The 24,132-nt window shown below is 33.0% G+C and overlaps 2 protein-coding genes across 5 annotated transcripts; one reads left to right on the top strand and one right to left on the bottom strand.

Annotated features, from left to right (window-relative positions):
• Nucleotides 1–553: 553 nt before the first annotated feature.
• On the bottom strand, nt 554–2,294 carry LOC114730025 (phospholipase A1-Ibeta2, chloroplastic-like). Its single transcript, XM_028917045.1, has one exon. The coding sequence runs from the start codon at nt 2,189–2,191 to the stop codon at nt 599–601; it is 1,593 nt and encodes a 530-aa protein (XP_028772878.1). The 5' UTR covers nt 2,192–2,294; the 3' UTR covers nt 554–598.
• Nucleotides 2,295–16,415: 14,121 nt separating this feature from the next.
• Nucleotides 16,416–23,274, top strand: LOC114730022 (polycomb group protein EMBRYONIC FLOWER 2). 4 transcript variants are annotated; one of them, XR_003738804.1, is made up of 15 exons: nt 16,416–16,498; nt 16,887–17,036; nt 17,463–17,521; nt 17,691–17,755; nt 18,017–18,069; nt 18,284–18,337; nt 18,415–18,474; nt 19,421–19,467; nt 19,569–19,702; nt 20,078–20,350; nt 20,974–21,022; nt 21,439–21,522; nt 22,121–22,200; nt 22,363–22,452; nt 22,968–22,987. XR_003738804.1 is itself a non-coding variant. In XM_028917040.1 (15 exons), exons 2-15 carry the CDS (start codon nt 16,911–16,913, stop codon nt 23,089–23,091), a joined length of 1,302 nt encoding a protein of 433 aa, XP_028772873.1. In that variant the 5' UTR covers nt 16,416–16,498; nt 16,887–16,910; the 3' UTR covers nt 23,092–23,274. The 4 variants fall into 4 exon arrangements, 3 of the variants coding, with proteins under 3 accessions (XP_028772873.1, XP_028772875.1, XP_028772874.1); XM_028917040.1 differs by having other exon boundaries at nt 20,078–20,354; nt 22,968–23,274; XM_028917042.1 differs by having other exon boundaries at nt 20,078–20,339; nt 22,968–23,274.
• Nucleotides 23,275–24,132: the final 858 nt, after the last annotated feature.

Here is a 24,132-nt window from a genome sequence, read left to right on the forward strand (position 1 = left end):
CAAAGTAACCCTTCTAATAATAAGAGTTTTAGTTAATACACTTGATTAGCAAAGATATTTTAGAAAACACAATACCTATTTAGGACAAATAACTAACTCAACTTACTTCTTTAATCTCCTCAAATTAGTCAACTGGCTCAGTATCGGAGGTAGTATATGAAAAAATCACACTATTTATTAGTTTTGTTTTTTTGCCAGCCACATTATTGATTAGTTATGAATAGATATGTGTGCAATGGTCTAGTTATTTTTATGTGTACTAAAACCAGGTATAGGTGCTTTAAGAACACATTCAGGATGTTTTAACTGAAAACAAGCAAAAGCAAATGTGCCTCATAACTAGAAGCAAACATCAGAACTATTGAAAGTAACTCTCTCTGAGATACTCATTGATTGGGAGGGAAAAACTATAGCGTTTGCTTGTGTGCTTGATATTTTATTGATAGAATTGAAGTTTGCATATGCTTTAAGTTTTGTGTAGTTTAATATGTCTTCCAAGCATGATATCTGGGTATGATAGAGGTACAGAAATGAAGAGACAAAACACAGAATATGGGTGAAATTTTGCATATTCACATTTAATTGGTTATAGTATAGTTTAAGATGGACTAGGTAAACAACTAGGCATAGAGAAAGAGCTTTTTCTAGCAAGATTTACACTCAAAGCGTTTGCCTTGCTTGTATACAGTTTCTTCATATTGGATGTTTGATCTTGCATCAGTCTCGCCAAGCTCCTCTTGGCATTTGCTCTGAACGGACAATTTGATGCCAGATACCCATCCACCAGGTGTAAATAAGCCTCTAGGTCATGGTTACATGCCATGTCAGCGTCCGGCTTCAAATACGGCGACATCTTCGTATCTATTTTCAGCTCTACTCCCACATGCGTATATCCCAACCCCATGTTTTCTACCATTTCTCCTACCTTAGACTTCCTTAGCTTTTGTTCAACTTCTTCGCTCACAAACATGCCAGGAACTCTGGTAATCACATCTTGAGAATTTACGACTCTTAATACTTTCACATTTTTTGCTGTTAGTTGATTCTTGAATGCCTTGTTTCCCACTCGAGGCCCGCCAAAGGAGATTACCGCCACCGGCGGCATGTCAGTACCACATGTACTGATCTCATCGGCGACGAGTAATGCCAACGCGGCACCGAGGCTATGGCCTGTCACCGTGATGCTGAGGGTCTCACCTTTGTACACTTCCGTGAGCCTTTTCACTTCTTCTATCACAGATTTTGCTAGGCTTGGGACGTGAGCTCCTGGGGTCTTGTACAGGCTCAAGAACCCACGCTCCACTTTGGGCTTTTCTTGGGCCGGAGCTGAGTTATCATCATTCTCTGGGGAGACATCAGTTAATTGGGCCCTCATATTCTCGGCCCATTCCAGGCACGTTGCTGTCCCGCGAAGAGATATTACGATGTCCCTCCGTCCCATCCTTGCGATCTCTCTCCTATCATCGCAAACGGCGACGTACCCGATCCAACTGGAACGCTGGGTCATCCATCCGAGATCGGGAGCCACGTCGTCCACCCATCTGGGCAACCCGATTGATGACGTGGCATAGAGGCTCTTCGTGACTTTGTAGGACCTATCCGGCAAAACGACCCGTTGGGGCGTGGGCGGCTCCTCCGGTGACATGGCGGGATCGGAGTGAAACGAATGGTAAGCAGCTTGTACGAACTCGCCGTACCGTACAACCTCTCGCCGGAGATTCTCGTCTAGCGGATCGAGGAGTCCTTTCCAATCGTTACTCCCGTGGTATTCCCTCCAAAGGCTTCCGAGAACGTTCCGAGGGGAATATTCCGCCGTCATGGATAACAGACGCTGTAAGCGGTTGAGGTGCCTCGGAGACATCTCTTCTGTGGCCTTCATTTCTGGCCATAGCCTCGCTAGACTGAGGCCTTCAATTATGTTCTTCACTTTCTTTTCGTTGTCAGTTTCCTTCTGGAAAGGCTTTGGTTGTGGTTGTTGTTGTTGTTGTTCGAATTGGGTGATCGGAGGAGACGGCTGCTTCTGGAGGAGTTTGTCGAGGTTTGCGAGGTGCAAGCGAGTGCAGTCGGTGGAAGACGGCGGCGACGGTTTCGTCGAAGGATTCAACGGAGAGGATTGGCATCGAAAGCTAGCACGTCTGACCTGAAACATGTGAGGGTTGTGCAATGGAATAGTTGAACTGACCTGCAACATCGTAAAGATTTGTATGTAATAAGACTTCGATTGTGTGCTTGAACTTGAAATTCGGAGAGAAGAAGAAGAAGAGAGCAGGTGAGGACAGCGTCAATACTTGAACAAGCCAAACCAACTAATGAGGGGAAACGACCAGGGCACGTATTTAAACACTGTTGTTCTAGGATTGCCACTGAATTTTGAGATAATTACGAAGCTGGGAGGATTAAAATAATACGATAGAAGCGGGTGGAGGGGTAAATGAGGAAATTCGTTGATGATGACCTCTTCTCCGAAATGGAGTAATAAATGTTACCTCCTTTGTGGGGAACAGTCTCATTCCAAGAAAGTCTGCGGGGAAGGGCGTCGCAGCGGGCTCACGGCGTCACTCGCTTTGGCGGAATTGACTGTTTTGTCCCTGAGGGGATAAATATGTCAGAGCAATCTGTTTGGAAATTATGCGGTTTGACTTTTTTGGATCAAAAAAATGAAGTCAATCCGAGTACGGTCCATAAGCCCCCGCGACTGGTTGTTGTTTTTTGAGTTTTGGATCTTGCGAACAGATATTTTATAAATTTATAAATTAAAAAATATGACCACTCGTTTAAATTTTTAATTTGTAGTGAAAATAATTCTTTCCCTTAATTTTTGTTGCAAATAAACTCGCATTAATGATTATGTTATCATTAAAATAGGTTACCATTCCGGTCTAGTTGAGACGCCTGAATATGGTGGATTACTAATTGACCATTTTGCCCATCAGATTTACGTCACTTGACGTTACTAAGCTCTAATGTGATAATAGTAAATTGCTACTTGGGGTGAGTAATGACAATTGACACTTGCCATTCCCCAATACTGCCCTGACCTAATTATAATTAGTGGTGTCAGATTTAATTTTAAATATAAAATTTTAAATATAAAATTAACACATATGTATTACAATTAACCAATTTAACTTATTTTTTTAATATTTTTAAATTAATTATCTAACTTTTATATTAAAAACATGATAATATAAGACAACATTACTGTTACAATATTAACAAAATATCAACATTCTCCACCTAAGATTAGAAGTAATTAGGAACAATGTCCTGTGTGCGAGTGTGTCACCCGGTTCAAAATCGTAGCAATTTTTTAAGTGTAAATCAAAATTTACACGCAATTTTTTGGTCCAACAGAAGAAAAAAAAGGAGACATTAATAAGGAATTTCTTTAAATATTTGTCGTTGAATATGTAAACATTCCTATATGTGCGCGTGTGACGCAATAATGAAACTTTTTTGAGGTCAGACTCATCACGGCATCAAGTTGCTGGGGCCATCTCCAAAAAAGGAATTTTCTTTTATGCCCAGCTCCAAATAGATTTGGTAAAAGTCCGTTTACCCACACACACATAAAAATATCACATGTTATCTTCTAAATATAAATATAATAGATAATTAAATTATACATATTAAAAAGATTAGTTATATTGATTATTTGGAGAAAAAATATGTAGTGATTTTTTAAAGGTACTCTCTTTAATCATTTACAATGAAAACCACTTTCAGGTTAACATATGCAATAATAGGGATAATAAATTTAGGAAATAAAATAAATTGAAGTTTTAAATCCATTCGGAGTCAACAAATTATTCAATTAGCTCCTGCACGTATGAGAAAATATGTATATTTGAATAGTAATGCTTGGCTTCCCAAAAAAAAAAAAAAAGCTCTTTGACGTGTGTATGATTGTGTGCATATATGCTTTGAAATATCTTAAAAAGGATTATATTTGGTCCTTAATATCAGAGCTAGTTAGAGATTTAATTTGATCTTAAATTTAAAATCTCAAACCATTTGTCTTCAATATTTAGCCAAATTATCCTCAAGTAATTCTTATGATAATTACACATATTATAAAATTACTATCAAGGAGAAATTTAAACGCATATATGATCAAGGAGATTTTAGCAAAGAAAACATCTAGTTATTATAAATAACTAACTCAATTAATTTTTTTTTATATTTATAAATTAGCCATCTACTTCTTCTTATATTAATCATCCGAGCTAGCATATAATTGGCCATTTCATAGGTGGAATGTTTGTCGTAAAAACTTTGAACATTGAACACACAGAAAGTTGAGCAATTCAAGAGTCAATTCCTTGCGGCTTAGGCAAAAAACCCTCAAATTCCTTAGGCTTGCATGCCAGATATTTTCATTTAATTAAATAATGTTCTCTGTTGAATTCATGTCATAGTATATTCACAATTCTCATTGCATCAACCATTACCTCAATTATAAATATAGCAAATAAACCAGTAATTAAAATAATTTCCCATGGATAAATATACAGTCGTACGTTTGTTTCAAGTTGTAACAAGTCAGCACTTTCATTGGCAAAATAATATCTTTTTCTTCTTTGTTGGTCTAAAAATTATGTCTTACTACCTCCGGTTCTAATTATAAGAGCTAGTTAACTAATTCAAAAAGATTAAAAAAAAGTTAAATTAGTTATTTGTAATAAATAGGTATTGTCTTTTCTAAAATATCCTTACTAGTTTAGTGTGTTGGCTAAAACTAAAATTATTACAAGAACTGTCTTGAAAAAATTAAGTAAATATGATAAACAAAATGAATTGAGATTTTATATTTAGGATTAAAATAAAAGTTAAACAAAGTCTTATATTAAGAACAGGAGGTAGTATTATTTTTTTTATATATTTGCACGCGTTTACGCAGAATATATGAGCTAGATTTGGTAGCATTGAATATTCCATTTAATTGAAGTCATACCATGCACTCACACGCGCTCACTTCTCATATATTATTTGTACAAGAAAGATAGCTTTATGTCGGGAGCTTCAATTGGAGTCTTGACTTGGTTTAAATTTGAATTAATTTATAAAGTAAATGATGTTTTATTTATAAGAGGCAGTACTATAGTTTGCCTTAAATTTTTAATAAAACTTTTTTATTTTTACTCCCAATAATTTGTCTCACTACATTATTTATTTTCTTTGCTCACTCACTTTCTTTCCATAGACAAAGGTATTTTTGAAAATAAGTTACATATATAATTAATTTTAAGTAAATGTTATCCTTATATAATTTAATTATTTGTTTGTTATAAAAAAAATCTATGGATTACGTAATTTGTCAGTTTGTTTTTAAAATAAGGCTGCTTTTATGTTCGGGGTGTATATTTTTCAGCAGGCGCTTGTTGGGCTGACCGCGAAGCCGCCGTACGCTGTGACCATTGTGGTCTGGTCTATATTCTTCTCCATTCTTTTAATTTTCTTTTATTTGATAATTATTTTTATTTGCTATTTTCCTAGTCCTCGTTTTGTTTTTTTGGTCGAGAACATGCACGACACAGCTGAACTTTAATTTTGCTGTGTACCTAAAATTAAAATGATAATTTAGGTTTGCTTTGCAGGTATCTGATAATTGGCTTTGTCTCGTTGGAATTAGACGGGTCAAAGTTTGGTTGAAATTTAGTGCAATTTTTATTGGGTTCGAGTGCTTAACCACTCTCCACGTCATGTTATAACATGCTAGGAACAAATATAATTTGATTCGAAAGAGGTTCTTCTATAAAATTCAAGAAAAAAAATCAAACCAAACATTAAATCAGTTGAGATAATAATTTAAGAGTCGGTTGCTTAGAGTAAGTTTGGAATTAACTTGACCGCTTTACCAACTTTTAGTCTGAACTTCCCTAATAAAATTACAAATACGTGTATTTGATGATAAGATTTTTTTGTTCCAAAAAAATTCCACATAACTCCAACATCAGATTACAATAGAAAAATTAATAAAAAAGCACAAAAACCCTTGTATTAGTCTATAGCGGGATCCCAAGGGACCATTCTAAATGAAAGTCTAATCAAATTAAAGCTTCTCTAAGATATGTTAGTTTTAAATATAAGTTGGTTAAAATACAATTTGATTCTAAATATAAGACTCTAATCTATATTGTTTTTCATATTTATTTATTGTTTTTCCAAATAGTTGATTGGACATGTTAAAAGGTTTTCATTCTAATATACATAATTAACAATGTTATTTTGTGAAAAACAATACTTATTTATTACCAATCATTTATGTAAGGATTGATGTTTGTGTATATAAATTCAAAACTTTAAGATACTAATAAAAGGAGATGCTTTTCAACCCATACTTTTGGGTGTTATTATCTTCTGTTAAGTTTAACCGTTAAATTATGTAATTTAACCTTTCTCTTAAACAATCAAACTTAATGATAAATAATAGTTTATGGCAGAAATGCCGTGAAATAAAATTTTCAGAATATATAAAAGCTAAAAAAAAATCTTAAAATAAAGAAATACAGTTTGAAAGGGAGTGTATGTGAACATCATTTTCAATGCTGGGAACTGTACCCAACACCTTTTTCCATCAAATACCATTGAATGGTGGTAACCAAAAGGCCAAATCTCTCTTTGTTTTTCTTTCTTCCTTTTCTGTTACTTTCGGCTTCAAAAAGTCGTTGTGATGTTGCACTACACAATACTATTCAAAATTGAAATTTGAATGCCTTTTGCTTTTTCTACTTGGACGTTGTCCAAGTGCTGATCAATTTAAGATGGGATGGGATAAAAAAAAAAAAATTTGGGACTGTAACATAATAACTATGGGATGGGACAAAACAATGACTAAAACAGGACGTGACACGAGACGGGGCCGTCCCATCCCGAGTGTTTTTTTCCCTAAAAAATTTATTTATTAATAATAATTATTATTAGATTATTCAATTCACTTATTAATAATAGTTATTATGAGACGGGGCAAAATAGTGACTAGAACAGAATGTGACACGAGATGGGGGTCGTCCCATCCCGAGCATTTTTTTTCCTAAAAAATTTACTTGTTACTAATTATTGTTAGATTATTCAATTCACTTATTAATAATAGTTATTATAAGAGCTGGATTGTAAATCCAACTCTTATATTTAGGATCGGAGGTAGTATTTGTATAGTATTCTTCATCTCTTAAGTTGCACCATTATCTCAACAAAATTTTCTTTTTCAGTAAAATAATTCATAAAGCTATCATATAGTATTTGTTTTATGGTTTTTTTTACGATATTGTTTTTATATTATGTAATTAAACTTTCTACATAATATATTTTTTTCGTACAAAGGCCCAATGAAAACAAACATTACAACATAAAATAAAAATAAGATTCAGGCCTAGAAGTACAATGGATTGTGAAAAAAAAAAGGGAACAAGAGGTCCCATCCTATTCCGTGTCCTATCCTGATCCTATCGGCTTTGGAATGGGACGGGACGGGACATGAGATAAAAATTTACAAGACAAGATGGGATGTGTGACGGAAATCCTGTCTTGTTCCTATTTATCTGGATTGGCTTGTCTCGGTCTAGTCTCATCTTGTGAATAGCCTTACCCAAAAATATTTAGTGATTCAATATATATTTTTTCAAGTATCTCTAAAACATTGAATGATTTTTTTTTTGGATGCTTCGAGCACCCTAATTTAGAGTTTAGGGTATTTAAAATGTTAGGTGCATGTGAAAAAATATTTTAGATTGCTTGATGAATAACAAAATATTTTATGGTGTTAGATATACTTGAAAAAATATTTCAAAAAGCTAGATGAACTACAAAATATTTTAATATGCTATACATGCTTGGAAAAAAAAAAACTCTTATTAGAATTCTAGATCAACCTTAGTCCTAATATATGCATATAATATATCTTTTTTCAAAACTTTAAAGCATTGTTTGTTATGGGTTATTCTATTTATATACTCCTCCTGTCCTTAATATAGGACCCAATTATTGAGTTGGTTTTGGTCCTAAATATAAGACCCATTTTTCATATTTATCAATTTTCTCTAAATTACCCCTATAGATACTCTCTCAACTATAATCAAGTAGAAGAGGTATTAAGAAAGAAGATTATAGTATTTTTGGAAAAACGTGTCACATTTCTTATAATTAACTAACTTACCTAACTTTCTTAATCTAATCAAATTAGTTAAATGGGTCTTATATTAAGGATCGGAGGAGTACCTTTTATATTTTATATTTGACTTCAGTGTTATTCAATATGAGATTATTTTTCTCTTCAGTTCCTTTTTAACATAATCCTATACCTGACTTTCCAACATCAAATTTTGTTTCTAAAAGAGAAGAAACTATAAGTACAAGAGTTCGGGTTTGGTCTCACAGAGATTACAATAGTTGTATTGTATATGGCTAAATACAATGTATACACATATACATTTAATTAAGCCCACTTAATACATTTTAAAATTGTTACAATTTGAAGGATTGAAAGTTGAGAAAAATAAAGGTCTTAGAATATTATTAATCGTTAAAGAAGAAAAGTACAATAAGCTAATAAATTAACCTTAGGATACTAACTAATTCAATCCAATCCTAATGTCTCATATTTATTCTTCTAAGGCATGATAATATAATATTCAAATATAATCTTGAATAATATACTAGTATAATTCTAAATAACTGAATGATTAATAAAGCATAATATTAATTAATTAATTTATTCTAGAATATTTTCACGAGAATAAAGTAATGGATGCAAATAAAAAGTGAAAGCAATAGTTTCAAAAGCAAATGATGATGAGGTTTTAGAAGATAAGTGCGCAATGCTGGAGTGATGATTTGATCTTTGATTTTATGAACAAAAAGAAATAGTTAATTATTATATTGATGCACGTTCTCCGAATTAAAAAATGGTGGGTCGATGATGATTATACTCGCCACCATCGCATGAAAAAATTGTGCTCAAAGCTTTTAAACATACAGTACTCCTCCATCCAAGTTTTCTACAAGATACCAATAAGTGTACGTATGCATTTTAACAGTAACAGCAGCAAAACATCTCTAATTGGAACATCTATCATAACAGATATGAACAACTTTATCAACATCTTGTATATCCACAAGAAAAATGGTTGTGTGAGGGAAAGATAGCGTAGATAATTAATGCAATTGTACTAACCAATAATTATGATCGTAAAAATAAAAAGTGGTATTAAAAATTTTAGATAGAATATTAGTGTCTATTATGAATGTAAACAAGCTATTCCTAAATCAGTGTGTTGATGTTAAAAATTTAATAATGTGACTCATAAATAAGACTAATATACTATCTATGGTCCTTAAATAAGAGCTCGTTTGATTTTTATTTTGATTATAAATATAAGACCCAGTTCACTTGGTTTTTCATATTTATCCATTTTTTTAAAAATAGTTCTTATAATAATAGTAGTTATAGCTAATACACTTGATTAGGAAGGATATTTTAAGAAAGACAACACCTATTTATTATAAATAACTAATTTAATTAATTTTATTAATCTATTTAAATTAGTCAACCAGTTATCAGAACTAGTATTACCTCCGGTCCTAATTATAAGAACTAGCTAGTTGATTAATTTGAGGAGATTAAGAAAATAAGTTAAGTTAGTTATTTGTAATAAATAAGTATTATTTTTTCTAAAATATCCTTGCTAATCAAATGTATTGGCTGGAACTACTATTATTAGAAAGATTATCTTAGGAAAAAATGCTTAAATATGAGAGACAAAATGGATTGGAGTCTTATAATTAGGATCAAAATAAAAGTCAAACGAGATCTTATATTAAGGATAAGAGGTAGAATTATATAAAACCGAATGGATATATCATTGGAATCCTACCACTTTCACCACTTCCGGGTGTGTAATTGGCATCATCAATTTATCATTATCATTAATTAATTAATTCGAAAACTCCTTATCAGTTTATGTGCATTCAAACACATCCAGCATTATTCCAGCCACTTTTGCCACACACACCCACCATATATTATACTCCTATATGATACTTCCATTGTGAAAGAAGGTAGCTAGGGCACTACTTAAAGCGACTCAGCAAATTAAACGTGCTATGGCCTCTCTCTCAATTAATGGTCATTATTAATGAACACTAACCATCCAAATTGTCTGCCATAGCTACTATATATAAATATATATATTATGAATATAAATCGGTAAGTTCTCATTATTAATCTTGTGACTTTTCTTAATCAGTTTAGCTTATTCAATGATTTTGCTTAATTATTACCTAGTTAGAGTCAAAGAGCAAGAAGAATGGTGTTGTTTATTCCATGTTTGTGTTTTTACCCTAGCTAGTTTTAATTGTTATTCTTTCAAATTAAGTTAATTCATCCACTAATGCAACAAAGAGAATTCTAGGTCGTACCTTAATTTGTCTGATCGAAGTATAATCTATTCGCGGAAGATTTTTAATGAAATTATTTAGCCGAATCAAATACTGTCACATAATATTAAAATAATGAGTAATTAATTAATTGATTATATCAGTTAAATGCTGTAATTAGCTTTGTCTAAATAAAAGATCACATATTTGAATTGATCTTCCAAAGTATGTTATTTAATTAAAATATTATAACAGGTTAGAAAATATTTCTAATACCAACTACTTAATCAGTTATCCAAAAGATTCATAAGATGTAAAATAATATTTACTATCGTAAATGTTTCCCTCTCACTCATCCATTCAACCTATTAATATTTAAAATGGATAGTCACAATGAGTTGAAACACATGAATAAGATTATCTCTTCTCTTTATCCCATAAGCTGTATCTGCTGTTTATAAATAAAATGGTTAAATTTGATCTTAATTAATTGTTCATTGACAAATCAGGAAAAAAAAATCTCAATTGATGGTATATTTGATCAGACATTCTCTCAATTACTTTTTTGAACTCTACAAACATGTATGAGTTTATATGGATAAAAAAAAGAACCAATAATATAAAAAATGAAAATGAATAATTATTATTTATTAGCCACACGATAAAACAAATTAGAACATATACATTTGGAATACAACATATAAACTGATTCTTTTATAATTCTCTGACCCACTTCTATAAACCCTTACCTTAAACTACAATGACCATTACTAAATTAAAGTTCAGGGACTGCTAATAAATCGATAATAAAGAGAAATTCTAGAGACTAAAAGTTATATTATTCCTATTTATTATTACCTAAAACATATGCAGCCTAAATCGAACTATGTATATGAAATTATGAATCATGTGATTATATATTATAATTATAATTATGGATTTAAAATTTTCCTATTACATCTAATTGGTGTTGCCAAGGATGCGTGTGTGTAGTCACCCTCTTTGATCTGACTCTAACGATTAATTAATTAATTAATTAAGTTGACTTCTAATTTGTTTAAGCCGTAATTAATCTCATTATTTTTCAAAACGTGATTTTAATATTTACCACCACTAACCAATACTGCTTTTTTTTTTTTTTGGGCCAGCCACTAACCAATACTGCTTAACCAACCTTTTTATTCTACTACTAATTAATTAATTAATAAAGACTCATACGCGGTACCTTCGACCTGAACAGAGTTATTTTGCATTATTATCATAGTCCTGATTTGGTTCAACTCGTTTTCCACTTCGCTCCCATTTTGCAGACACGGTGTTGACACGTAATTAAAGATGGTGACAATAATATGAGACGCGAACGCGTGGTAGATTTTCAAACAGCCATATGTTTTTCATTTTCAACCATCCCTTTCTTTTATTTTTATATTCAAATAATCCAACTTATCTCAACCCAAATTTAATATTAATCAACCTATGCATTGCGTTTTTTTTCCTATGCTATATATAGTGCTTCCTTTGTTGGCCAAAAAAAAAATCATATTTGAATACTTTGGGAGTATCCACAAAGGAACACCTAATACTTAGGATTTTTTTTTTTGCTCTTATGTGTCTTGAAAGTTTATTTTTGTAGCAAAGATATCCTGACCATTATTTGTCATTAAGTTTTACTATTATTAAATTATATTGTTTAACCAGTATTTTTAACAGTCAAACTTAATAATAAATAATAGTTCAGGGTAGAAATGCTCAAGAAACAAACTTTCAAGACATCTAAGAGCTGCAAAAACTTTTAGGTGTTAGGTGCTTCTTAGTGGATATTTTTGAAATATTTAAGCATTTCATCCCAAAAAATAAAATGAAATAAAATGACAACAACAAATATGACTAAACGGTTGTTCTATTTGTGAAGCCATGGCTGACAGATAATCAAGGAACAAAAAACCAGATCAGACACTAAATCATGGCTCAAAAGTTAACGAGTTAGATCGAGGTCAACTTGGGATTGAACCAGTCATAGTAAAATAACATAATTTAATTAAAAATAACAAAATATAACAACATTAATAATTAGTAATAACAAAATACAAGGAAAGAATAGTTTGATTATAACAATAATAAAATATAACAATATTGAGAATTTTGATCTTTACGATTTTTAAATAACTAAAATTCATAATCATTGATACAAAAATCATCACTAAAATTCATTCAAATATTTAATTACTAAAATATTTGGAGCTGGATGAGCAAAAATAAAATCAATGGCAACACAATTATCCAAACCAGTTCATCATCAATTTTCATGGGTTCACATTGGTTTGACTGAGTTGATACTGGTGGGACTTCTTACCAGTTTAACACTTAAACTAGACGGGACTATTGGTTTGTTCACTGATTTTCCAATTGAATCGGTTGATTTGGTTTGGTTTTAGGTGCTATGCGGAGAAAATTTCCCTAAATTGATCTAAGTAATCTAACTCAAATTGTTGGTTCAAGTAAAAATTTAGCTAAATTACATGGCCCACCAGGCCATGGATTTAAAATATTATACTGTTGCAGATATAAGGACCTTATATATTCATTCATATAAGGTGCTTATAAAATTATAAATCCTAGTTAAGTTGTTTTTCGCAAATTGAGGAATGTTAGTTAAATCATCTAGTGTGTTTTAAATTGATTAAAGTTACCTATTTTATCTTTATTAAAAAATTCTTGTTTCTTTTTCTCTTGCATTTAAACTCTCTCATTCTTATAACAGGAGGTAAAAGTGAAAAACTATCAATTATCTTATGATCTTATATTTTGGATCAAAAGGGAGTAGCTTCTAAGACCTGATTTTTTTTTCTTTTTTGGTGAAAAAATCGAAATGCCCATGTGGTGCTTGAAGCCATGAGGTGCAAGGTGTTCACTTAGCCAATCATCGATATATAATATCATATGTATAATACTTAAAATCACGGTTCATAGCAAGCCACAAATAATATGATTTTTAAGGTTAAAAAAAAACATGTAGCATGACTTTTAGTCCTTGGCTCTTGAGATCTACTAATTTAATTTTATTCTTATGCAAACAATGTGTGACTTGCAAGTATGACTATAAAATTTCGGTCAAGAGAAACTCATAAATTTATTAAATATAAATAAAATACTAAATCTATGCCTTGCAAGGAGTTTTTTTTTTAAAAAAAAGATAAGGTGCTTAAATAATCAGAAAGTATCTATCAAAGAGCATCTAGCACTTGAAATTTTTTTTAGCTCTTTATATACCCTAGAATTTTTCTCCTAGCATGTCTATTCTGAATTGTTATTTGTTGTTAATAACTGTTAAAAACACCAGTTAAATTGCACAATTTAACTGTAAAACTTAATGATAGATAACGATCAGGATATTTTTGTTATGAAAGTAAATTTTTTAGGTGTATACAAGCCAAAAAAACTTTCAGATACTGAGTGTTTCTTCATAGATATTTTCGAAGTACCCAAACACTTTACTCTGTTTAAAAAATAAGACTCCATTACTCATCTAATTATTAATAACCTAATTTGTTGGAACACACACACATATTCATTGATATCCAAAAATACTGGCCAAGCACGAATACATTGATATTGATATTCAGAAAGCTAAATGTTGTTCCCTTCCCATTTATCAACCAAAGAATTTGTGGAAAGAAATTGGAACAATATTTTGACTACGGAAAAAAAGAAGAAGAAGAATAGTCCCAAAAAAAAAAAAGAGAAGGGAAAATTGGGGATAAATCCCCATATGAAAACTTTACCGGAGAATGGTCCCTACAATTTTGTGAAAGATTGAGGTCCTTCAAGACAATAAATATGCTCAAGAAATGACCATAATGCCCTTAGCAAAGATAGATTGCATATAAGGAAGCTTAGTCGCACTTAAAGGAAAATTATTTGCACGGGTGGAAGTTTGTTTGCACACAACATATTCTGAATAGAATAAATAAGGAAGTTTAGTTACACTTAAAGAAGATGCTTCGCACGTATAGAGATTTAGTTGCACATAATATATTTTGAATAAAATAGGAGATAGATTGCATGGAAAGAAACTCAATTGCATTAAGTGAAAAATGCTTTGCACGTATAAAAATTTAATTACATAAGGAAAGGTACATTGCACAGAAAGAAACTTGGTTGCACTTGATGGAAGATGCTTTGCACATATGAAAGTTCAGTTACACAAGATTTGCATGTGTAAAAATTCGGTTGCACAGGAGAAGATACATTGCATACAAATAAATTTAGTTGTAGTTGACGGAAGTGCTTTGCACGGATGGAAGTTCAGTTGCACAAGAGAAGTTGTGCAACATAACTTCCATTCTCTCATGCAATTGAACTTCCATATGTGCAAATCATTTTTCCTTTACTGCAATTTAAGTTCCCTTGTGTGCAATATATTTTAACTTCTTTTGTGCAACTAAACTTTTATACATGCAAAATATCTTTCTTTAAGTGCAACTAAATTCTTTTTATGCACCGTATCTCTTATCTTATTCAAAATATGTTAGTGCAACTGAACTTCTATACGTGCAAAGTATATTCCTTCAAAAGCAACTAAAATTTTCGTGTATGCAATCTATCCTCATCAAGGGCATTGTGGACATTTATTCTTCACAAATTTCTAGGGACCATGCCCAAATAAATTTTTCAAATTGGGATCTATACCCAATTTCCCCAAAAAAAACCTGTTATAATTTTTCTTTTTTTTGCTCGCCAATCTGTTATAATTGTTCATAACACTTGCTTTTGCCATATTAAAATATTAATATAAAAACTCAAAAGTCAAGTTGATAATTGTGTGAACATGATTGCGGGTCCGTTATGACTTATGTGTGCTGGGAGAGACAATTGACCCAGGCCCAGATTGATCAGTCATCTCACCTACTTGTTCTTCGTCAGCGAAGCCGAGTACAATTCTACTAATTAATTTATTCATTTATTCCCAGCTGCTTTCTTTCAGAGTGTAATATATATGGGGCTCTGTAGAAACCCGATAGTCCGATATGGTTTGGTCTAACCTGAACAAATCCAGTCCAGTCCAATTTATAAAAAAATTGGTACGAAACAAGACTAGACTAGACTGGACTAGGGATTGGCCCTTCAGACCATTTAGTCTAGTCCAGTCCAGTCCGGTTTTTTTAATTTTCAATTATTATTTATATAATTTTAATATGATTTAATTTTTTATATTAGTTTTTTATCTATTCAAATAATCAAGATTTATCTATTAACTTCTTGAGCAATAAGCATGTGTATATATTTACTACAATGAGGATTAATAAATAAAACATGACATTATTGGAAAATTGAAAGGGAATGATCAAAATTGATAAACTTTGGATTAAAATATATGCAAAATTTTATATGGTAAGTTACAATCTTGCCTCCTATTAAAGAAATTTTTTTTAAAAAAAATTAAATTTAGATCCAGTCCAAGCAGTCTAGAGGACCAAGTCCAGTCCAACCAACCTCAAGTTGGTACTGGATTGGACCAGACCTCGGGCTGTCTTTTTCAGCCTGAGGTCTTTATTGAACCAGACTTCAGGTTGATAACAAACCCGACTTAGTCTAATCCATGCACATCTCTAATGTATACTCCCTCTGCTTCGCAACATGGAAAACTAGTTGGATGGTTGGCCTTTGTTGTGGGAAACTAGCTTCTTTTATTAAATCTAATCTTAGGAGATGTTTGGGTAATCCCATAAGTATTTTTTCGCAAATCGAGATAAACTCTTCCACATATTTACTTCGTATACCGTAAAAGTATTTCTGAAATCATTGTTTTATTCTTACCCAATTACCCTCCTAGTAGTATTTGACAGAGATATTGTCATGTCAACTTTATAATATAAATACGGTCAGGCCGTTATGAAAGAAGGACTTGGGCTGTGATTCCAGATCTTATTGTGGGCCAGGCTGAAGCCCATCATTATGGCCCAGACTTTAGCCCACTATACTATTGCTGGACTGGATTGTCGTCTAACTCTAGGCCTCCAGATTTGAAGTCTTGAACGACTGAGGCTCTTGTTCTTCCCCGCGAGATCCCAACATCGACGACTAACAACTCATCGGCGTTTTTTGTCTCCTCGTTTTTCATACTGTAAGTCTGTCTCCTTCGTTTTTCCGTTTTCCGCCTTTTCTGTTTTCGAAATATACCAGGAAGCGGAAAAATCAGCTCGATCTTTGAATTGTTAATATGAATGTTCGGGAGGGTTGACCTGGACTAATTTATGATCATGAAAGGGCAAAACGGAAACCTTCATTCTTCCATACCAAATACTTAATTGTGTTTATCTTTGCTTTTCCCCCTTTTAATTGCTAATCTCTGCATTTTGTGAACAATCTTATGTATCAACGTAGCCTTCTCAATAGATGACGGGGTATTTTTCTTTTGATGATTGACCGAAACTCTGGAAAAAGTATGTGACGATATGTACGAGGCATTAAGGTTCACTTGTTCTCATCTCAATATACATAATGTTCTGCAGGTTATAATTATTTTAGAGGAGGACATGTGCCGTCAAAATTCTCCTGTACACCATTCTACTGAGGAAGACACCGCAGCTGATGAGAGCCTTCTAATTTATTGCAAGCCTGTTGAACTGTACAATATTCTCTCCCGCCGTTCTCTTCATAATGTAATATAATGCGTTCTACTTACTGTTTATAATTTATGCTGGGACAATCGGAATGCTACTTTTAATCGCCATAATTAGAAAGCGTGTCTCACATTGAAGAGCAGAACCCTGTATTTCTTTTCTTGTGTATATTGTCGTTGAATACTTGAATTAGAAATTTGTATTGACATTATTAGCGCACTTTGCATGTTTTTATGTTTGGACCCCGTACGATTTAAACTTGTGAGGGTGGCCCGTATTTCACTTAGGTATATTCTCATGGCACAAACTTTTAGAGCCCAAAATTTATCCATTTACTTATTATAGATACCTCTCCTAGGCACCTTGCTCTTCGTACTTACCTAGATGCTGTTGTACATCTTCAAGAATTATCCGTGTAATTTTCTTAGAACTTTCAACTTTCTGATTTATGATTAATCTTCTTAGCAGCCTTCATTTCTTAGGAGATGTCTGCGCTACAAATTACGAGGAAGGCATAAAAAGAGGTACCTATTCCTTTTTTCTACTTTAACTCTTAACTATCTTTCTCTATGCTGGTGATGAGTTAATATGAATGACTCTTTAATATATGTATTGTTAATGAAAGAGCACCTGTAAATCAAGCTTTATCTTATACGTTATAAATTTTCTTGTTTCTTTTGCACTGTTGTGTAGGTTAAGAGCTGGAATTGTGATATTCAATTATAGGGACTGTTACAACACGATTCGAAAGACTGAAGGTATGGATATTGTTTGTTCTCTTTGGTAAGGTTCAATGTTGCATTGCATCTTATCACTGCCTCCAATAATTATATTTTCTAAAGTGCAATTAAACTATTTGGTCAGCAACTCATCATTTTTGTCTTTGTTACCGTGTACTGATGTTGTGGTTGCATCATGTGGCTGAAAGTGTTGTGGAGAAGAATTGCATTTACTTATTACTTGAAGGGATTAGATCCGGGCAATACTGATTGAATTTTCCCAACTCTTTTTAAGTGCAGTGACTGAGGACTTTTCTTGTCCATTTTGCTTGATGCAATGCGCAAGCTTTAAGGTACATAGGGTATATTGTGAGCTTTATTCCTGTATCACTTGTTCCATTTATAGTTTTGAAGATTAGGAAGGGGGATTTTATCACTCTTTGTTTATTCACTTATCCTGGTTTGTAGAATGACGGTGAGAACCTTCCTGGGTGGAAAAAGGCATTTAATTTCAGCATTGGTCTATCATTTGAAGGAGCAAAACTTACTATGGCTTATTTGGTGCAGGGTTTGCGATTTCATCTTTGTGCATCACATGATCTCTTCAACTTTGAGTTTTGGGTTTGCAACTTTAACTATAATGTCATTGTTTATTTACTAATTTATTGGATATATTTTAAAACTTAGCTATTTTGTAGGTGACTGAGGACTATCAAGCGGTCAACGTCTCTGTGAAGATTGATATATTGAGATCAGAGGTCAGGTTCTATTTAGTTTTAAAGAATGGGAAGTGGTTGATTTCCTTAGGGATTAATACACGTATGTAGTGTTAATCACAAGCAACTAGTTGGGATTGAGGCCTGTGATAACTTGGTCATTATCTCAGGTAGAGTTGTAGAGGGTGCATCCTCCTGCTGGATTCATAATATTTTATTCCGCTAGAATCTGGTTTCTGCAGTGATAGTCAGGAAGAGTGCTTTTATTTAGCTTAGCTTGTCTTGATTGCTTCTACTGGAGTTTCTTGGTTTCTATCTTTTGTATTGATAATGGTTTTTAGCTCTATGAAAAGATTATATATATTATGTGTGTGTGTATATAGATAGATAGAGAGAAGAAGAACACTTAAGGAAGTTATTTAAGAGGATTTGTTGGTGAAGGATATATATGAAGAGTTAGCTTGTGATAGAGTCTAATGGCATTGTGCAATCCTTGCAAGTGACCTTAATTGGTGGGATAAGACTTGTTCATTTTGCATTGATCATGGTTTTGTAATTGTTATTTTTAAGGAATATCTATCCAAATATTTGTTTTCTACAACTAAAGCTTAGTTAATGGCCTTACCTTAAGAAGAGCATCTTGATACCTTGTATACAGATGTATATTATGTTAGTCTCACCTTTGCCTGAAACGATTACTTAATTTTGCTCTTATGGGCAATGGGTAAAAGAATGAACAGTAAATTTAAGTGAGTATATATTTACATGCATAATCTGTTATGCTGTGCAGCTTTTTACTAATAATTTGTCTTAAATTTGTTAGGTATTTACTTTGACTTGAATTCTGTGAATAATTTTTGGCTTCACTTTGATATAGTGATGGGAATAACCTTATGTCAGCCTATGTGAAATCTTCATTTTTCATTTGAAAAGAATGTTATGTGCTAATTATCATTTGTATTAACATTTATCTATTTGCACTTTGCAGAATGTCACTGATGGGATAAATCCACAGTCACAAACCTTCTTCTTCTGGTTGGTTGTGTATCTATATTCAAAGCAGTTACTGGCAAATTCATATAATTTTTAGTGAAATTATTGACTTTGAAATGTTGAATTAACGACTAACTGAACAGTGCAAGGCCTCGACGACGTGTACGCAAAGGTTCTAATCAAAATGATAAGTGTGCTAATATACAGTTTCTGGAGCTGGATTCACCCATGCTGGCTACAGAAGGCATGCAGAATGGTTTTCATGAGAAGCACCATGGTAATGATTGTACTTGGGTGCCTACTACTATTATCTATAAGAATGGATATGTTCCTGAGATACCCGGTAACTTGAAAGTAGACTCATTTGCACTGTACTTCAAATCTATGGCCTGCTAAAAATGAAATTAAGTTAATCGACAGCTAGCAAAGCAGTATTGGAAGGGATATGAGAGAATAGAAAATTCCATTCATCTCTTTTGATACCCGAGTGGAGACCGCATAGCTGGGAAGTATGAAATACCTGCCCCTTGCATATAGCGTATTGTGCACAACCTTGATATTTAGCAGTCCTCACTTTCCCAGCTATAATTTTCATGTAACTTTTTTATCAATGCATTATTTGTGGGTTAGACTGATATTTAGTTTTCTGTAGACACCCTGTCCGGCAGAGGTGGGGACTTGTACAAGATATCTCCCAGTCAGAAAGAATTGCAGAATGGAAGACTGGATGGAGAGAAATATGGTCCTCATTATCCTGGTACTACAGATGACTTGGAACATGTTGCTTCTAGTTTCAACATTCCAGGTGTTCCAATTGCCATGCCCCAAACTTCTAGGGACCCTGAATGTAATAAATCAGTATCTAGATGTGATTCTGCTTTGCCTGCCAAGACAAGGAAGATGAACATTGATCGGTCAGACTCAAGAAAGTATTCTCATATAACCTACTGCCTGCTTCTTTATTTTTATTCTTGTGATTAGTTTTTTTAAGAATGATATTCAGTTTTTAGAAAAGACTTAAACCTTGTGCGTGTGTGTGTGTGTATTTGCAGTTTTTGAGTTTTAATTTTTTCCACTCATTTGTTTTTGACAAAAGATAAAAAGCGTGCTGGCTGTATGATTGGAAAAAAAAAATTATTTCTCCCCTTTACTTATCATGTTATGAACAATCTCTTTGGTGCATGCTATGAATTCTGAATATGATACCTATCTTTTGCAATGATGTTTCTTCCGTCAGCTTGGTTCTATGTAATGTCTATATTATATTGTAATTACTTTCTTTGCATGTCAGATTATAACCGAATTCTGAATATGATACCTATCTTTTGCAATGATGTTTCTCTAACCATGCCTATGTGATGTTTTTGTTACCTTTGGCATCAGCCATATGATGGAAAATATCTGAAGATTGTCTCTTAAATCAATTTAATTCCTCTACTATAGGATTAGCTTGAAAGAGATTATTCATGGCAATAATTCCTGTTATCCTTGTCAAGTTCCTAATAAGTGTGCTAATCTATTTTTTCCTGTAAAATTTTGTTTCTCCAGTCGTATGCTCCTGCAGAAAAGACAGTTCTTTCACTCTCACAGAGTTCAGGTGACTAGTTTTCTTAGATCTCTTTGAATTTTTTTCCCCCTTGGGTCCTTCCCTTCCTTTGGCTAGTTAATTTATTTTCACGTGGGGTTTCATTTTCCAGCATGGTAGAGAGAATTATTGACTTTCTATGGATGTTTTGATGTCTAAGCAGTTAGTTTTACTAGAGATTGATACTTATTGTTTGTTCTGTTTAGCATGGTTTCTAATTGAATTCTACTCATGTGGTTTCCCTGCATGTGAATCTAGCTTTAATGACATAGGATTAACTGTGTTTAATGTTAAATGCTGGTGGTATAGGGATTGTTGTTGTAGTAGTTCTTGTTTTCAATATTAAATGCTTGTTCGGTGTGGCATACTATAGTTGATTTAATTTGCTTCTCATTTCTCCGTCTTACTCTGCTCTATGGTATTTGAAGCCTATGGCACTGGAACAAGTGTTATCAGATCGAGACAGTGAAGATGAAGTTGATGATGACATTGCAGATCTTGAAGATCGAAGAGTAAGCTGAAAAATATTTGTAGTTTCTATTTCCTTTTCTCCATTCTTTTATCAAATTGAAATTGTCATCCAACATAAGACAATACTGTAAGGAACATAAGAATTATGTTTCACTTAAATATCCCATTGATCATCCCATCTAAGGTGGGAACTAGGCATCCCCTACTACCCTAGCTTCCTTCAACTGGCCCCACTAGTGTTTAGAGCTCTCAGTGGGTGCCCTTTCTATAACAGCAAACCACCAGCGTTGATGGCAATTGCAAATAATTAAGTGCGGTTTTGACTCCCTGTAAATCTAGCTGTTTGGGGTGGGGGGTGGAGGCCAACTACTGGAAAACCCCAACTAAGCTACTCAATATAAGACTTGGCATCTCATACTACGTTGGTCTTCATGAGTTTTGTGTAATACTAAGAGTCACAATGACTAATATTTATTGAAGACATCCCCCCATTTTTTAACATGAATTTTTGGCTCTTTTTGTACCCTCTGTATCCTATTGCTCCTCAAGGTTTTTGGCAGCTTTGCTCTTGGGTATTTCTTTTTTATGAACTTGGTCAGATTAGTCCCCAAAACCTAAAATCAAACTGTCATGTTGCAGATGCTTGATGATTTTGTTGACGTTTCCAAAGATGAAAAGCAGCTCATGCATCTCTGGAATTCTTTTGTGAGGAGGCAAAGGTGACTACTGCTTCCCCTATTAGGATGCTTATACTTTCTATTCTTATTTGTTTCTCTTCTTCCTACCAGTAACACTGGGTTGCTAGCTGGTTCTTGCACGTAGAGTGAAATTAATGATCTGTATAATGTGCATACTTATCATGTATTTTTTCATCGTGGCAGTGTGCTGGCAGATGGTCATGTTCCCTGGGCCTGTGAGGCCTTTTCCAAGCTTCATGGAAAGGAGTTGATCTCATCTCCTGCATTATTTTGGTACGACTTTTGTTTTTCCTGCTTGAATTGATTAATTTTCCTTTAGGGGATGTTTGGTTTGTGTTGTGGACACACACGCACGCACATAAAAGAAAGGAACAAAATGAAGTGGCAAGGGAAGTGGAGTTTGAGGTGGGGCAGATGTGTCACATGAAGTTTTGGAGACTTCTATCATGATGGGTTACTGGTGAGGAAGCCAGTTCCATGGTTTTCAACGGCATTGGCTTCCACATGCAATCAATGATGCCAAACAACAGAATCTTAACTTCTGTTTCCACTTCCTGTCCTTCAATTCAGAGATGCTAACCGAACCTACATACAAGTGTTATATGGTCGTTATCTTGATGAGTACCCAATGCCTTGATCATAGTTTTCTTCCTCATTTCGGTTTTATGAGACCAAAACCTGAAGTGCCTAACCATTTATTTGTTTATTTATTTGTTCTTTGGTCGCCTGCTACTAAGTACTAGCCTATTCTCGGAATTCTGAGTTGAAGTTGAATATTCTTGCTGCAGGTGTTGGAGGCTATTCATGATCAAACTTTGGAATCATGGCCTTCTTGATGCTTCCACAATGAACAACTGCAGTATAGTTCTAGATAGTTTCAGAAACGAGGTGTCTGATGAGAGCAAAAATTGAAGATTAAAGGCTAACTGCTTCAAGGGACAGAGTTCACACCATCTTCCCTTTGTATTTTTCTTGATTGTAACAATCTTATTCTTGTATTTCCAATCGTAATTTATTAATTATTTTTTCAACTACATTTGAACGATGTAATGTATCATTTTGTTATATAAGTGAAATTTGGTCTTTCCTTCTCAACCGTTTTTTAATGCTTTGTGGCATCTGTCAAAACTTCGTATCACCAAGTCAGGTGTCTGTTTCACCCCCTCATTGGCGGCCATTTTTGTACGTACCTTAATCACTTTGATAGATTTTTTTGTCATTTTTTTCTTTAATAGATATTACACCAAATTCTCATCTAAGCTACCTTAATTTTATGTTCTCGTCTGTCCCTTTAAAACCCAGTAATCACTAATGCTATGTTTAGATGGAGAGAAAATGAGAGAAGAAAAAAAACTGGAAAGGAGGGAAGAAAAGTGAGAGGAAAGAATAGTTGGGAAGAAAATAAGGTGAGTCTTACATCCTATTTTCCTTCCAACTTTTCTCTCTCCATATATTTTCCCTCGTCACCCTTATATGTGTCTTTTCAGCAAAATAATGCCTATTTATTTTTTTCTTTTTCACTTTATTTATTATTATTATTTTTTTGTGTTTGCTTGATTGAAAAATAAAATAACTAAAATTGTAAAAATCCTTCTAAAATAAACTGAAAGGTGGTTTTTTAGCATTACATCACACAATGTTTTTTTTTTTTTCTTGTACAAAAGTATTTGATGTTAAAATATTACAACATGATAATATATCTTTATCAAATAATTTGATTTTAAATGATTTGATTATGTTAATGTATGGTTTTTTATTATGATATTTAATTTGATTGTAATCAAGATATACTTTGATATAGTAGCAAGGGTATTTTAGTTATTCATATATTTACTAATTTTCTCTCATTTTTGTTTTCTCTTGTCTATCCAAATATGAAATGTGATAATATTTTCTCTCCAGTTTTTTCTTCTCCCTGTTTTCTCCTCTCATTTTCTTTTTTCCCAACTTTTT

The sequence above is a fragment of the Neltuma alba genome, unplaced genomic scaffold (assembly GCF_004799145.2).
Source record: "Neltuma alba isolate B1F8T4 unplaced genomic scaffold, ASM479914v2 tig00012699_pilon, whole genome shotgun sequence".
NCBI lineage: Eukaryota > Viridiplantae > Streptophyta > Magnoliopsida > Fabales > Fabaceae > Neltuma > Neltuma alba.

Coding starts and splice junctions, on each gene's coding strand:
- LOC114730025 (XM_028917045.1), bottom strand. CDS start 2,191: ATGTTGCAGGTCAGTTCAACTATTCCATTGCACAACCCTCACATGTTT.
- LOC114730022 (XM_028917040.1), top strand. CDS start 16,911: ATGTGCCGTCAAAATTCTCCTGTACACCATTCTACTGAGGAAGACACC. Junction 18,475..19,420: donor TTGATATATTGAGATCAGAG/GTCAGGTTCTAT, acceptor TGCACTTTGCAG/AATGTCACTGATGGGATAAA. Junction 22,201..22,362: donor TCTTTTGTGAGGAGGCAAAG/GTGACTACTGCT, acceptor TCATCGTGGCAG/TGTGCTGGCAGATGGTCATG.